The sequence below is a fragment of the Xenopus laevis genome, chromosome 2S (genome assembly GCF_017654675.1).
Source record: "Xenopus laevis strain J_2021 chromosome 2S, Xenopus_laevis_v10.1, whole genome shotgun sequence".
NCBI classification, from domain to species: Eukaryota; Metazoa; Chordata; class Amphibia; order Anura; family Pipidae; genus Xenopus; species Xenopus laevis.
The window spans coordinates 63,281,325-63,297,263 of NC_054374.1; the positions used below are offsets into that span (position 1 = coordinate 63,281,325).

A 15,939-nucleotide genomic window follows, 5' to 3' on the forward strand; every position below is an offset into this window, starting at 1 on the left:
AAATAATTTTCCCCTTAGCCCCATTAAACACTTTGAAGTGGTGTTGTAACTGAAGAGCAGACCCTGCAGCTGTAGAGGGTGTCTGGGGGAATAGGAGGGAATGGTAAGGATCCATGTCAGGCTTCGAGAAATATTTGCTGTGGGCACCCAAGGAGTCATATGTTCCTGCTTTGAGGCCCTATAAATAAGAGACCTCACTTATACACACTGTACTTTCTGTTTCCTGTTGCATTTGTGAACCTACAAATCATACATGAAAGGATTCTGATTAGCTTGACTTCATGCAAATCGTATGCAACCTTTACAGAACATGGTCATATAAAGGTTTACAGAGAAACACCAGATCAGATAACAATTAAGCAATAAAAAAACATTTACCAAATATGTGTAAAAATATTCTGTATTTATTGAAATTTTGTTTTGAATATGCAGTACTTTTCGTACATCAAAGGAGTTGTGCAAATTAAAGCAGAAATTAACATCGCTGAGTACCACTAAAAAGGCAAAGAAAATAAAAAAAAGGCTAGAGCATATTCAGATTTGTATTCAGTTCCACATGATCCTGGATTGTGTTTCCTCTGGGAAAACAAGTTCTTGTCAGTTGCTTTATGTAGGATTTTAGAGAGCACACACAGCTCATAGTCTACCCAGTGTTATAATGGTCTCTGAAGGTTGTGGATTATAATCATTGGCAAATACAATGACTGGTCCTCACTGTGAAATGTCCAATTCACAACTTGCTTAAAACTATGTGGGGCCACTATTCACTCTATACATTTTCCACTTTCTGAGACATATAGTGCAAACGACGGAAACTAATATTAGCAGCATGTGTTACTGTGAGAATCCTCTGTGGCATACAGCTTTATGGACTCTCCTAGGCAGCTTTCTTTATTCTCTTGGTACTGGAAAAAAATGAGATGTAACTTTAGCATTGGCAAAAAGCATAAAAGAGAAGTACAAAATAGGCTTTTAGTTAGTGTTGAATACAGTATAAGTGCTGTATATTTTGACAGTGGCATTATCTGTGGCAAAATGTGCTACTCCTGAAACTACACATACATTGAGTGTTTAAGCTTGTCTAAGTGCAGTTAGTTGGAGACATTGCATTGATAGTGATGAGCGAAAATTTTTCGCCATGGTAAGTTTCATATCAAATTTCCGTGTTTCGCTGCAGGTTTAGTGAAACTGTGGCAGAAATTGGTATCCGTTTAGTTTTACATGGCAAAAAAAATAAGAAAAAAAAATTGTGTGCTCGTCAAAAAAACTGTGTTTCGCAAACTTTTCGCCATTCGCGGATTTTTCGGCAAAGCAGAAAATCGCAAATTACGTTTCCTGTTTTGACATAACCCCCATACCATATCAATCTTGAAATTCATTGTTGAAGTCTAAATAGCCAATTGGCTTGGAATGGCTAAAATTACTAAAAAAATTATAAAGCATATTTTTTTGTGCAAAAATAAGCCAAGGCTTCATTGGTTTCTGGTTTGCTAGTACTGCATACTTAGTTGCATAGGTTAATAAAAGGTTTGTGATTTTCAATATATCCAGGCCAAAATCACAAGCTGATTTACTAATATACTGTAGATGTTAATCTGATCATGTGCAATTATCCATAACAGACATTAGTATTTGCTTTCACTTTCTAACATACAGTAGTCTGGTCAAAATTCAATGATGATTGCTATGGGTCATTGCAATGTTGGCAATTAACCCCAGCAATCTCAGTAAGCTTTTCTTAGATAGGAAAAAATGAGTGTGTACAGTAGTGGCTTTACTACAACTCTCAGCATGCCCTTACAGAATACCAAACAATATAAATTAATAAAATCTGCATTTGCATAGTAATCTCCCCCCCCCATGCGAAATGATAGCAAAAGGACTGATGGAGCACTAACAGCATCTAAACTAAAGTTGGGGCTTGGGGGTCACCAAATTTGGTAGGCTGAGTAAGCAGTAGGTTAAACACCACGAACATAATAAACTAGAATCGCAGTCAAGCATTGGCATAATCATCCCAGAATTTTAAATCCAGTTGGTTTTATAAAGGATTGCAGTCACTAGCCATGAAATTCCTCTACACAAACCAAGCCCAAAACTATCACAAGAGGAGGTCTTGCACAATTCTGCACCTCTGTTAATGCTGTTTGCACACCTGTGTGCACAAGGCCACTCCAATCCCCAACCTATATGTGAAATTTTTCCTTAATATTTTTTGTGAAAAAGTGGTTCTTTGCTCCCAGGTAGTTTTAGTTTTACTAATCTTAGCGCTAAGCCAAGCAGCTCTTGACCCCACTAAATTCTGTGTAACTAATTCTGTGTAAGTTTAAGGAATGAAAATGCAGTTTAAGGACACTTAATTGCAGCATAAAAGACATATTTTGCGATTCACAATTTACTAAATTGCTTATGTGTGGTTGACAACTGAATTTTTATAGGACTTGAAAGGTGACTTAGATGGTCTATCAGAGGCCCCTTGTTTCGTTTTTGGTGCATTTGTATATTTTCTTATTTTCGCAAAAGCATTTTCCCACTGTTATAAAAATGAAGGTATCTTTAAGTTCCACTAGATGGCAGTTTTACTCTTTGAGTAAAAAAAAGTAAACGTCCACCCACTACTCAGGCTACCACACAATATATTATTGAGTGTTACAATTTATACCTTTAAGCCTATGTATCATACTGTATAAAAATACAGCAACAAAATACACCAGGCATTGCTGTGTATAAATGTGTACTTATCAAGCTGTGTATTGATTTTTAGCAGCAGCATACCTGCTATGGGAAAATACAGTGTCCATTTATCACAGTTTTTTTTTGATCTTTTATTTCCCAACGCACTTGTTTGAAAATGTAAAAAGGGTTATTCCTGATGGATTCTGCCCTGGTAATCTTATGATATTTCAGAATACAGGTATGGGATCAGTTATCCAGAAACCCATTATCCAGAAAGCTCTGAATTAAGGAAAGGCCACCTCCCATAGACTCAATTTTATCCAAATAATCCACATTTAAAAAAATGATTTCTTTTTTCTCTGTTATAACCTAACCGCACCTCCAAACCAAGATATAATTAATCCTTACTGGAAGCAGGGACCAGCCTGTTGGGGTCATTTAATGTTTACATGATTTTCTAGTAGTCTTAAAGTATGAAGATCCAAATTATGGAAAGATCCATAATCCAGAAAGCCCCTGATCCTAAGCATTTTGGATAACAGGTCCCATACCTGTACAATAAAAGTTGTACCGTCCTAGAACATTATTTTTAATCACTAATAATAATTGCAGTTGCAGTAGACAATTATAGCAAACTAAAAAATGCAGTACTGATCACATTATCTAATTCACAGATAAATGGTGTCAGTAGAGATACTCTTTTGACTGTCATACCAGATGTAAAGCACATGTTCTTGAGGGAGAAACAGGGCTGATCCTGGGGCTGCTACTGCTCAATGCTGCCTCCACCCTCTCCCACTCAGTTTAGAAACCTGAAGTTCAGATCTTTAAGTTACAGGAAATGTTTTTTTTTTTTTGCTGCTCCTGGTAACTGACTGCTCACTGCCGCCTAAAACAAGGTTCTCGCCCTGCCTCATGGCAGGAGCGGTCTTGGGAATAAATATCAAATGTCATTGTCCTCCTGAAATGCCAGAAAGTTAAGTTAATGGTCCCTATTATTATTATTATTAATCAAAGATGTGCAATCCTGCCATTCGAGAAAGTAGCCAAATTGCACTCATATCCCACAGGATGGTCATGTGCAATATTCCACCTATATTTTGCCAGCACTGACTGGTCCACCCTTTTCTGAACCTCTGTCTTACCTGGAATTAGAGACTAACATATTTTTGTTCAAGAAGAATTAGATATTTTGTTTAAAAAAAACATTGCCATTTAGTAACAGGCAGGTAATTATTTTTACTTTCCATTTTGCACTTCCTAGAAGTCACTACACTCCTCACATTCCTCTCTCATAATTGTGTAGCCAGTGCATGAGCATTAGGTCCCCAATTCTAGAACATAAAACAAATTTTGGGATGATGCTCATCTTAATAACAGTAAACACAAAATGGCACCTGCCTACTTGTTGTGATTGTGAATTCCAAGATTGAAGGGGCAACATTTAAGTAATATATATAATTTAAGTATAGTTTATTTTGTTTGACAAACACAATAGAACAATAATGTGGAATTATTCCTTATGGTGACAGGTCCACTTTAAATGGCAAATAGACAACATATAGATATAAAACAACTGTAATGGCTGTGGTAAATGGGGTTTTCACCTTTAATTTATTCTATTTATCCTATTAATCATTCAGTCTCTCATTTAAACTGCTCTTATTGCTAGGATATACTGGGCCCTAGAAACCAGAGAACTGCTGGAATTCCACACTGGAGACCTGCTAAACAAATAGTTAAATTATTCAAAAACCACAAAAAAAAATAAAAGGTAATTGAAAGGTCCATGATCACCACTTTGGTGGCTGCTTTAGCTCTAAAACATGGTTTTTAACCAAAACCCATTATGATAGGGGTGTCCTTTCACCTTTCACACCTATTGTACCTTCTGAGGGGTTAAAAAGTAGAAAGACCAGGAAATACTCACGTGTATTAAGGCTTTTTTGGCAAGTATTTCGAATGCAAGTTCCACGTTGACATTGTTTTTGGCACTGACTTCTAAATACGAAACCTTTTTTCCTTTGCACCAGGTCATTGCCGATTCCTTGGAGACCTGTTAGTGAACAAGTCAGTATACTTTACAAACAGTATTAAAATATTTCATATTGTACAGGTAAGGGGCCTGTTATCGAGAAGACTTGGGACTGGGTTTTCTGGATTAGGGGATCTTTCTATCATTTGGATCACCACACCATAAGTCTTTCAGAAATAATTTAAACATTAAATAAAGCAAATAGGATTGTTTTTCCCACAATAAGGATTCATTTTAGCTTAGTTGGGATCAAGTACAAGGTACTGCTTTCTTGTTACATAGAAAAAAGTAAATCGTTTTTTAAAAATTTGAATTATTTGATTAAGATGGAGTCTATGGGAGGTGGCCTTATATATATATATATATATATATATATATATATATATATATATATATATATATATATATATATATATATATATATATATATATATGATCTGTTCCGGTACCGTTGTTGTCTGCCACTGCAGAAAATTTGTAAGTTGATTTTTGCATTCTCTACCTGTCTGTCATTGAGGTCAATCTTATTTCCAAGAACAATCAAAGGAAAATCAGCTGCAGGAGGAGGTATTTTGTCCAAAAAGTCCTTTCTCCAGAATTCAAGACAAGCAAAACTCTCTTCGTCAGTGACATCAAATACTAGCAGACAACCATCAGAGCCTTTGTAAAAAGTGGAAACCAAAGTCCGAAATCGTTCCTGTCCACCTGTATCCCAGATCTGCATGTCACAAACACATTGATGTGCACATGTAAATAAGCTTCATCATGGATAACAAGCCATGCCCAGAACATAATTTTTGAAAACATTTTTATTTAAAGTGTGTTTGGAAAGGCAGCTTTGCAATTACAAATTACAATGTTAAAAAGGAAGATTTGGTTAAAGTTTATTTAGATAGCGGGACTGAACAGTTAACAAATCCAGGATCTAGCTGGTGTGGAATATGTTTGACCTGGCACTTAGCATGTAGTAGATGTATGGCAAGACACTACATTGTAACCATGCTTCTGCACAGTTGCAAAATGTGTCAGATGAACATACTGTAGGTAGGGCCAAAAGTTCGTAACAACTACCACATAGACCCCAGCGTAGTCTTTTGACATCTCTCATTTCTGAGTTATAATCATGCCCATTAAGTAGTCAAGCTGCTTCTTACTAAGTATACATGGAAGCAATCCATGTTACCCTTATTTTAAGCTCATGAATTTTATTATGACATACTGGAGCAGTAACATTTTGGGGCAGCTCTTGCTTATCTGATCAGCAGAAATAATAAGAAAATAAGGAAAAGGAAGAGACCAACCCTCCCCCCCCCGTGCGCGAATACATTAAGTACTATAATGTTATTATGGTTATCAGTTCTCACCTGCAAGTTCAAGTTTGTGTTGTCCAACTGGATGGTTTTAGACAGAAGATGGGCACCCAATGTGTTCTGGTAATCATTCAAGAACCACTTATGCACATACTGATTTAGAAGAGAAGTTTTTCCAGTTCTGCCAATAAAACATAGCCCTTTATAATCTCTACCATACCTAAAAACCGCATAGGGAAGCCCACTTCTAGTTACTCAGCAGACCTGGAATTTAGCACAAGACAAATACGCTAAATAAAACACCACTGTTGGTAAAGGTATTTGGGAACTTGCAGATTTGCAAGTTCCCAAATAATAGGATCAATTTAATTTCATTAAATTCTGGGAAAAACTAAAATTCTAGCAATTACCCCAGGGAAGGCACAGTACAATTGTCTCCATACAGTGGGCAGGGATGCGGGAAGGCTCAAATACCATCCCTGAGCCCAAATAAAATCTTGGGGTCTGATTTGTTATTCATTAAAAAAAATTTCCAGTAAAATACAAAATTTCCTGAAAGTCAAAAAGTGTTAATACATGGGGAAAATATATATTGATATATATTAATGTCTGCCAATCCCTAATAACTCCACAAACTCCCATGGATTATGTGTGCATCAATATAACCAGAGTATATTTGGTAAGGGTCTAACAATAAAGAAAAACATTTAACCTCCCTATTATTATTGTATTATTATTTCCATGCATTTATACAGGACAAATATATGATACTCACTGCACCATGGAGGGCTATAAACAAACAGACATACAAATTCTGGCAGGTAGGAGACACAGAGGGTCCTGCTAATTAGATGCTAAAATAAAAAAGAAAATTCTTTCCAATGAGTTTTGCACTATAAAGGGTAATATCGGTGATCTCCAACTAGTGGCTCATGGGCAACATGGTTGCTCACCAACCCCTTACATGTTTCTCCCAGTGGCCTCAATGCAGGTTCTTTTTTTTTAATTCCTGGCTTGGAGGCAAGTTTTAGTTGCATACAAATTAGGTGCACTGCCAAATAGAGCCTCCTGTAACTGCTAGTCCTCAAAGTGGTTATCAAATAGCCAATCATAGCATTTATTTGGCACCCCCAGGGACTTTTTTCATATTTGTGTTGCTTCCCAACTCTTTTTACATTTGAACGTGGCTCACGGGTAAAAAAGGTTTGAAACCCCTGGGTTATATAATAAAAGTCTGGATGACCGAATATGATTCTGGCCCACATTTTGGTGGACCTATTCTATACCATTTCCAACACAACTCATGTAACTCAGCCAAATATCAACCCTAATTTGCACATCTAAAGTTAGATTTTAGGAACTCTTATTCAGTTGTATAGACTGTAAAGGTAAAATACAGCTTTATGATAAATGAAAAGGATTTCATCTCAAAATCAGGCACAGATACTATATGAGGAGGTACAGGTTATTAACGACACAGAGAAGAAACCAAGTGTAACATGAAACTACTTACCCCATTGGGCCAATAATATTAATTTTAAGATCCACTTTATTTCCAGAATTCATGAAGAACTTTAAGAAAAAAAAGAGTGAAACAATTGATGGAGGTCTAATAATGTTATTTTTAAGTCATTTAGGTATATGCAACACAGACTGGCCCAAGTAGGTGAGTGTCCCAGTATGCACTCTAATATAACACAATATAACACAGATGAACAGAAGGCATAACTCTCAGACCTTCATTTGATCACAAAACATTATAGCTAACCATACAAATGCCAATTTCTTCTAATGCAGCTTATTAAACCATGCAGGGGCTTCTCATCTATTCCTTCCAGGACCCACCCCAGCTCCTCCTCTGATCCACCTCCACCCTGCTGACGCATGTTCCCCTGGAAATAATAGGCCCTGGACAACCCTTACGATAATCCACCGATATAATGATCCCTAGTGGTCAGACTGCAATACCATAATACAGAGCACTAAGGGTAGTAAGCACAGTTTACAGGCAGTCAAGAGGAATTTGACAGCTGCTGTTCTCCCTGAATGGTTCATAGTGGTGACAATACTGGATGTATTAAGCCACATTCATGCTCTAAACTGCATATGGATCCCCTGTTACTATTCATAACCTCCCACCTAAATAGGGAAAACTGAAAAGTATAAATATATTAACATGAAAATGTATATTTAAAACAGACACATCAAGATCTGCCTTTTGGTGTAAATGATATGTGCCTCTTAATTCTGGGGATTAGAAGATACAGAGAACGGCACAAAAAACCATCTGAAGCCTTTCCAATTTGCCTCAGAGGGGAGAAAAGTATTTCCTGAGCGCAAAAGGGCAACCAGACCAGTCTCTGGTCAACTTTGAGCTACTTAAAATAAAAACATTCAGTTACTTTGTATTTTTTCACTTGCTAGAAAAAACATCCAACCACTGCCCTTGAATGTGATCCCTTCACAACCTTTAAATAACTTGCCCACCACAGATGTCAAACTTTCAGACTTATAACTGCCAGCCTGACATAGAAAACCCTTTTTAAATATTGGAATTTCCTACAGTCCATAGGTACTATACCAGTACCAGTCAAAAGTAAGTCTGAGAAAATATTTATTTTTATGTTTTCATGTTTGGGATGGGCACATTTATACAGGCAACTCTTTCCACAATGACAAAGTGCTCCAATAATCTGTTGAAAATATAAGAGAATATAATTTGGAGTAAATTAATTCTAATGGCTATTGAGCCACTCATTGGTACAACAGATAAATCATGTGTGCACAAATGACAAAACTAGGAATTGCTGATGCCAATATAAAATAGAGGGAATCATTATGGGAAAGAAGTTGTAGCTATGTTGTTACTTGTTGCTGTCAGACTCAATTTGTGGAAGGAAGATCTGATGCACAAGAAACATGTGATTCATCAGTGAGAATACAATAAGTTGCTGGTGTGAATAGAGCTTCGGGCACAAACTCCAGCTGCAGAACTGCCTCAGACAAACAGACTGCATCTAACACAAGAGGCCATTGCTTGTCAGCATTGCCAATCACAAAAGCCTCCCTGCTGCTCTAGCTGTAGCTGTCAGCTTTGTTTCACCTAAATACAGTAGTTCCCATTTCCATAATGTCAGTGGCATGTTGTACCTCAGCCGCAGAACTACAGCTAGTGTCGACCTGGGATGTCAGGGGCCCACCAGAAAAGCTAAGACCGTGGGCCCACTTTCCAAACTTTTATTCCTCCTCTCCTCACTCAACCTCTTTATTCTCCTAGTCTCTTATATCTACTTACTATACTCTGTTCTTCCATTATTAAGCCCCTTTTTCTCATAAAGAAATAGGTAACGACCATGAAATAGGCCAAATGGTTAGAAGCAAGAGGCCCACTGATGCCTGGGCCCACCGGGAGTTTTCCTGGTATCCCAGTGGACCAGTCCGACACTGACTACAGCACAAAAATTACATCTCAAAGCGATTCAGGCACAATGAATGAAAATGACCAATCAAAGTGCAAAGGATATGTCCTCACTGCATACACTGCAAGCAGCAACTGAGAGCGTCACTATGCATTCATGGCATATTTGGATTAGTAGGCGGTACATCCGCATACAATGTACTCACTGCACTCCTGGTATCTGCCAGTTCCGTGGTCTCTCCTGCTACAGGGCACTCACTTACATCCCACCCATCTGTCTCTCTTGAAAGCTCCTTATTTACAGTCGGCCTATAGCATTCCTTCTCTCAAGTACTCACTCTCCGCCTTCACTGGGTTTTGTCCGTCTTTGTTCGTGTTCCTATCTGTCTGTACTTTTGCTTGCAACCCCTCCCTGCCTCACCCTAATACTGTCTCTCTGTATATTCAGTTTCCCTCTCTCCTCTTTTGCTCGTCAGGCTCCCCCCCCCTTGGAGGATGTTCTCTGCTGACATTGTTCTCTTGTGTCTTCTTTTATCCCACTGAAAAGGAAAAATGAGAAAGCTGTGACACTGTTGCTTGGCTTGCAGCCCTCACTAAATCATGTGAGTTGCGACTCCTGAGCTGTATCCAGTGGCTGCCCTCTAATGGCACTTACACCTTAGTCACGAGTCAACTTATTCCCCTTTATTTACTGAAAAGATTGTACTTAATTGGTAACAAATGTTCTAGTCTGTTTGGCTTGTGTCCTATGTGAGAGTAGTTCAGTATCGTTAATTAAAGAAACAGTAACATTTAAAAATAAGTGTTTTAAAGGAATGACAATATAATGTACTGTTGCCCTTCACTGGTAAAACTGGTGTATTTGCTGCAGAAATACAACTATAGTTTATATTAACAAGCTGCTGTGTAACCATGGGGGCAGCCATTCAAACACAGGATACACAGTATATATACCCGATAAGCACTGTAGACTCCCATTTTATACTACTGAGCTTATCTGTTATTTGCTCTGTATCCTGTGCCTTTTATCCTATTCATCTGTGAATGTCTGCCCACAATGGCTTCACACCAGCTTTTTTATATAAACTATAGTAGAGATTATAAAGCAAACACACCAGCTGTACATGATCAGGGCAACAATACATTATATTTTCATTCTATTAAAACACTTTCATTTTTTGGTTTTACGTTTCCTTTAAATTTCATATAAAGCACTAGCCCAATAGCTAGCAACCCCTCCAGTTTTTAATAGGGAGGCTATCTGCTTATTGACACCCCTCTATAGATCCAGCTTAACTAGTGATAAATTACATTTAGTAAGTCAACTCATGAACCTCAAGAGATGCCACTATCCCCTTATATAAATCAATAAGGATACAGAAGTTATCTAGGAGTTCTGTGTGTCAGCACAGGAATAAGCAAATGAGAAACTTCCCCTATTTTATGATATCCTCAGAGTGTGGGTAGATTCTTGTTAATCTTCTTGTCAGGAAAAGGCAATAATAGGCTAAATGTCTTGTATCTAAGATTGTTGTAAATGCTCTGTACTTAATGGAGAAAAAGGAACAATCACTATTGTGCACCAGTGTAGGAGTGCAAGGGTTTATTTGCTCATGCAGGCAGGGGCGTAACTACCGGGGGAGCAGGGGGTGCAAATGGGCCAGAGCCCGCACCCCTGCAGGGCCCCCCGGAAGATCGTGCGCGCTGCAGCCGGCTGGAGTAGGCTGCAGCGGCACAGAAAAATAGCACACACGAGGGTGGGGGCGGGCCCGTCTGCACGGCTCGCACCAGGGCCCGCCCCCACCAAGTTACGTTACTGCATGCAGGGTCGGACTGGAGGGCTTGGGCCTAAAGTTTCAGAGCCCCTGTAGCTCCCCACTCATGCTGTGACGCACTTCTGTGGTTTTGCCTCGACCGTCCCAAATAAGGGAGGTCGTGGCAGGAATAAGAGAACCAGCGCAGGGTGTGGATCTGGGCCGGCAGGGGACAACAAGAGCCGGGGGTCCACCATATGTCAATATGTGATGCACATATAAGCACAATGCCACCAGGAAGCAGATGTATATATTTTGGTTGTAGAGCATGGGCTTGGTATCACAATGGAAGACAATTAATTATCTGGAAACCTGTCATCCAAAAAGCTCCAAATTACAGGAAGGCTATCTCCCATAGATTTCATTTTATCAAATAATCTAAACTTTAAAAACGATTCCCTATTTCTCTGTACCTCAGTACCTCGTAGTTGATCCACACTAAGATATATTTAATCTTTAGTGAAAGCAAATATCATCAATGCTAAATTAATTATCCGGTTCTGTAATAAAAGGCACTAAGTTTGGCCAAGTGCAATAACCCTTAGCAACCAATCAGCAAATTGCATTGATCACATGTTTGTAAACCTCTCAATTGTCTCGTTTTCTTTAGTACAGTCATGCTTTTGACAGCTCAGCCCACAGTCCCAGATATTTAATAAAAAGTCCAGTCACTCCTGTGCTGATGCTAGAAGTTTCTGAAAAGTAAGAGCCTTTTTGGCAGAGAGCCCGGGAACACTCAGCACCTGCATTTCAATTTAAGATAAGCAAAATTGGAATTGTAACTAATAAGATAAACAAGTCTCTTGGGAGAACTGGGACTTCTTTCACCTTCATTAGCACAACTGTTATAACACATAAAACATTGTCCTGAAACTGCCAGAAATTTTGTAAAATGGCATAATAATGAGGGGGTATGGCCACGGGGCAGATATTTTTGTCCCTCTGTAATTTTTTCAAATGTTGGGAGATATGTGTTTGAAATCAAACACATTATTAATTGATTTAGATCACTACACCTGGGCCAAACTAGGGAGGCCTAAGTAATCACCCCCACTTTTCTTTTCAAAAACTGCTGCACATGAAGCCGCGCAACCTGCTTTGTAAGAAATTTGACACAGCCTCAGCAGCAGCAGTGTGTAAAAGGAGAGCAGATGCTGGAGGAGGTGTTATAAGTTAACTGCTTGTATTTTTAAAAATTATTCAGAATTTGCACTGGTTCTATTTAAACAGCACTTTAAATGGCTCGTTTACTAATCCTAAAGATATACATGTTATATGAGGTGCAAGGTGTAATTAAAAATGTTAGCAACCCCTGGCATTCCCTAGTATGCTCATCTAAATGATGTTCAAGGTGCAGGGAGTTCCAGGTATCACCAATTTGTCACCCACCTACTGTTACCTTTGGATGCAGCCCGACCATATGCAGGGATCTCTGAATTCAGAGTGGGCCATTCAGTTCCAACTTATTATAATATGTCTGTATTTCCCACACTGCATTCTCAACCTCAGAAAGCATTCAGTGTTGTCCTGCATACTAGAAAATGTGACACAGCTAGTCCTGCCTGAGGGGGGCCCCACCTTGTTATTTGTCGGCTAAATAGATTTTTAAAATTTTTTCAGAGAAAAGCCTACAGCAATTTAAGCCTAGGTAATGGACATCTACTGTATGTTCTATTTTTTACACAGTTGCTATTGTATAATAAGTAGGGATGCACCGAATCCACTTTTTTGGATTCGGCCGAACCCCCAAATCCTTTGTGAAAGATTCTGAACCCTAATTTGCATGTGCAAATCTTTGAGGGGGGGGGAAATAGAGCACGTGGCTAAAAAATGTTTTACTTCCTTTTTTTGTGACGAAAAGTCACATGATTTTAAGTATTCAGATTCAGTTTGGCCAGGCACAGAGATTTGGCCGAATCTTGCTGAAAATGGCTGAATCCTGGTTAAATACCGAACCGAATCCTGGATTCGGTGCATCCCTAATAATAAGGCTGGTCATATGTTTTGTAGCTTTGCGCTAAACACATCAAAATACCACAGAATTGCACTGAAGGCTATAAATGTGGCTACAAACCATAAGCTGCTATGGTTTAATTTACTGCCCCACTGCCATTTTAATTTCTCTTTATCTCTATCCATGCTGGGTGCAGTGATGTAACAGTGTTCCGGACCCCCTGGCAAAAAATCTTTGTGGCACACACTGCAGCACCATCTTTCCTCTATCATGCATTCCCTGTTTATCGACTGCTTGTGCGAGAGTAAACAAGAGAGTAAATGGGAATGGGGATCTCTAAAAACTATAGAGGAAACATACCCCAATATCTGCCCAGTCCCACCGGTCCAGAAGCAAGGCTGTGAGAATTTGCAAGTGCTTACAGCATCTTTCTTCTGACAACATATTGTATGACTTTATTTTGCATTAATCTGCCCCATCAGTGTGCAGTACAAATGTCAAAGCACAGTCATCATGAATTTGCCCCAAGGAAGGGGCAGGTAGAGCACCCTTGCTGAAGTTTAAAGAAGTGTCCTCAGTTTCATCAATAATATAAGGTTCATAGTTGTATAACTGATAAACATTTGCCAAAAAATAATTTACAGTAGAACCCACATTTTATGTTTTTCAGGGGACCAGAAAAAAAATGGTGTAAAATCCAGGAAAATGTAAAATCAGGGAAATGTATTATGTATAATATATAGGTGGGACCACAAAACAACAATGTAAAATGAGGGGAAACTTAAAATCAGGAGGATGAAAAATTGAGGTTTCACTGTATGTCTCTCTAAACGACTATGAGATGAAAAACCTCTCTTATGAACCAAGGACTGTTGCTAATATGAAGTATTATATTTGCAGGCAGTTGACAAACATACATAAAAAAAAATTTTTACTTTATGTTACAGCCAAAATACAAGAAAATGTACTCCTAAGCAACTTCCCAGTATACTGAACATTGAATACACATTTTCTTTCCTTTTAAAATTATTTGTATATTTATATCAGTCCGTCACTTTGTCACGTAGCAGTGAAAAAATGCAGCATCAGTCAGCTCCTGTCAGCTAAATCTCAGATTTCCAGAAGTTTTTCACCACCTGTAAAGAACAAGAACCACAGACATACACTTGCACAGCACATACACAGCATTGGCAGTCCCCGTCACCTTCTCCCACAATATATATATAAAAGATAACTGCAGTGGTGCATAGGCATTAGTCATTCTATACTTTAGGAACTGACTGCAGTATGTTAAACCCCACTTAAGCTGGTAGGGTGAATAGTCTCTAGCAACATACAGGGTATAATGAAAATAGAGTGGAAAGATATTGTCATCTGCATTGTATATATTGTTATCTGTATATATAATTATGTAGTTTTACTGTCACATTACACTGCGGCATTTGAAATGACTGTGACAATGTCTGTGTTGCTTTGTTTGTGTTGCCCATGGAAACAAAATATGAGTCACAGGGCCATAGAGCCCAGAGTAGACTGTCAGTTTTATATAGGAATAACATGTTCTTTCATATGACAGTGAGTTACCGTAGGTAGTACTGAGCGACAACAGAAAATTAGAGATTGTAGTACAGCTATGGTTGCCATATGCCCAGCCCATACAGTGTCAGACTGGCCTACTGGAGTACTGGGATTTTTCCAGGTGCGCACTGAGTTTAGTGCACCCTTAGCCCACTAAGCCCAGTAGACTCTTTTTTACCTTTTCCAGGTTCTATATGTGTGTTTACTTATATCAATGTGTGTGTGTTCTCTGAATGTGCAAAAGCAACAATCCGAAAAATAAATGTAAAAGAGTTGCAAAGAACTTGTCATCAGCTTGTGTGGGGCTCTAAATTTGGCACAAACTGTAGTAGCCAAACACAGAATGATAGGTGGATTGAGTGTTGCAGACCTCCAGGAATATTTCATAGCTTCTCAGACAGGCCAATTACTACACTACATTGCTACACCACAATTCGTATGGCCCTTCAAGCTAATTTTATAAACCTGGATGGCTTCTTAATACCATGCCACATTTTTTGAATGGATGCTATCCTGTTTATTAGACACCCTTTCCCGTGCCAATTGCATTTACTTTAAAACATTTACTTGTTTATTTACAACTAATCCCCTCTTCATCACAAAAAAAAATTCTACTCACAATAATGAGTTCAAAATCCTAATTGCTTGCAGAAAAAACCTTTTGCAATATTTGGGCGTTACACACTGAATACTCAGAGCCGGGCCAGACCTAGGCACCCTAGGCAATCTGGCCAGTTGATGCACCAACTGGGAGTGTGCATGCACAAATTGCCGCTGACGCGCATCCACCCGCCCACATTCGCAAATTGATGCCCACGTGCACGGAACCGCAAATCAGCTAGGAGAGAGGGGACCAGACTAGGGGTAAAAGGCAGGTAAGGTACGTGCCTGGCACACCCCCCCCCCTCACATGCCTACTCTGCCTACCCTAGCTCCGGCCCTTCGAATACTATGAAACCTTCTGCCCAATGGTAATAGGGAAAACAATATATGAGATGAGTGTAAGATGTCTCCCACTATGCTATTTACTCGTCATATGACCTGCTTCTTATAGATTTGAAAAATAGGCAAAACTGTCCTAATTATTCTCTGCAGGGATTTTGCTCAATTTTCGAACTATTTCTAACCCAAACTGCAATGTTAATACATAGAAC

General features: G+C 38.8%; 1 protein-coding gene across 3 annotated transcripts; it reads right to left on the bottom strand.

Moving 5' to 3' along the window:
* Positions 1-384: 384 nt before the first annotated feature.
* On the bottom strand, positions 385-9,984 carry rab7b.S (RAB7B, member RAS oncogene family S homeolog). Of its 3 annotated transcripts, none has more exons than XM_018247897.2 (6): positions 9,778-9,984; positions 7,535-7,593; positions 6,076-6,202; positions 5,214-5,429; positions 4,607-4,732; positions 385-905 (listed from the first exon to the last, which is right to left on the bottom strand). In XM_018247897.2, exons 2-6 carry the CDS (start codon positions 7,585-7,587, stop codon positions 822-824), a joined length of 606 nt encoding a protein of 201 aa, XP_018103386.1. In that variant the 5' UTR covers positions 7,588-7,593; positions 9,778-9,984; the 3' UTR covers positions 385-821.
* Between the last annotated feature and the right edge of the window lie 5,955 nt (positions 9,985-15,939).

Excerpts from the sequence above, each read along its gene's own strand:
- rab7b.S (XM_041582909.1), bottom strand. Across the intron at positions 6,203-7,534 it reads AATATTATTGGCCCAATGGG|AACTGGAAAAACTTCTCTTC; the intron begins GTAAGTAGTTTC and ends TTTTATTGGCAG. Across the intron at positions 4,733-5,213 it reads TTGACCTCAATGACAGACAG|GTCTCCAAGGAATCGGCAAT; the intron begins GTAGAGAATGCA and ends GTTCACTAACAG.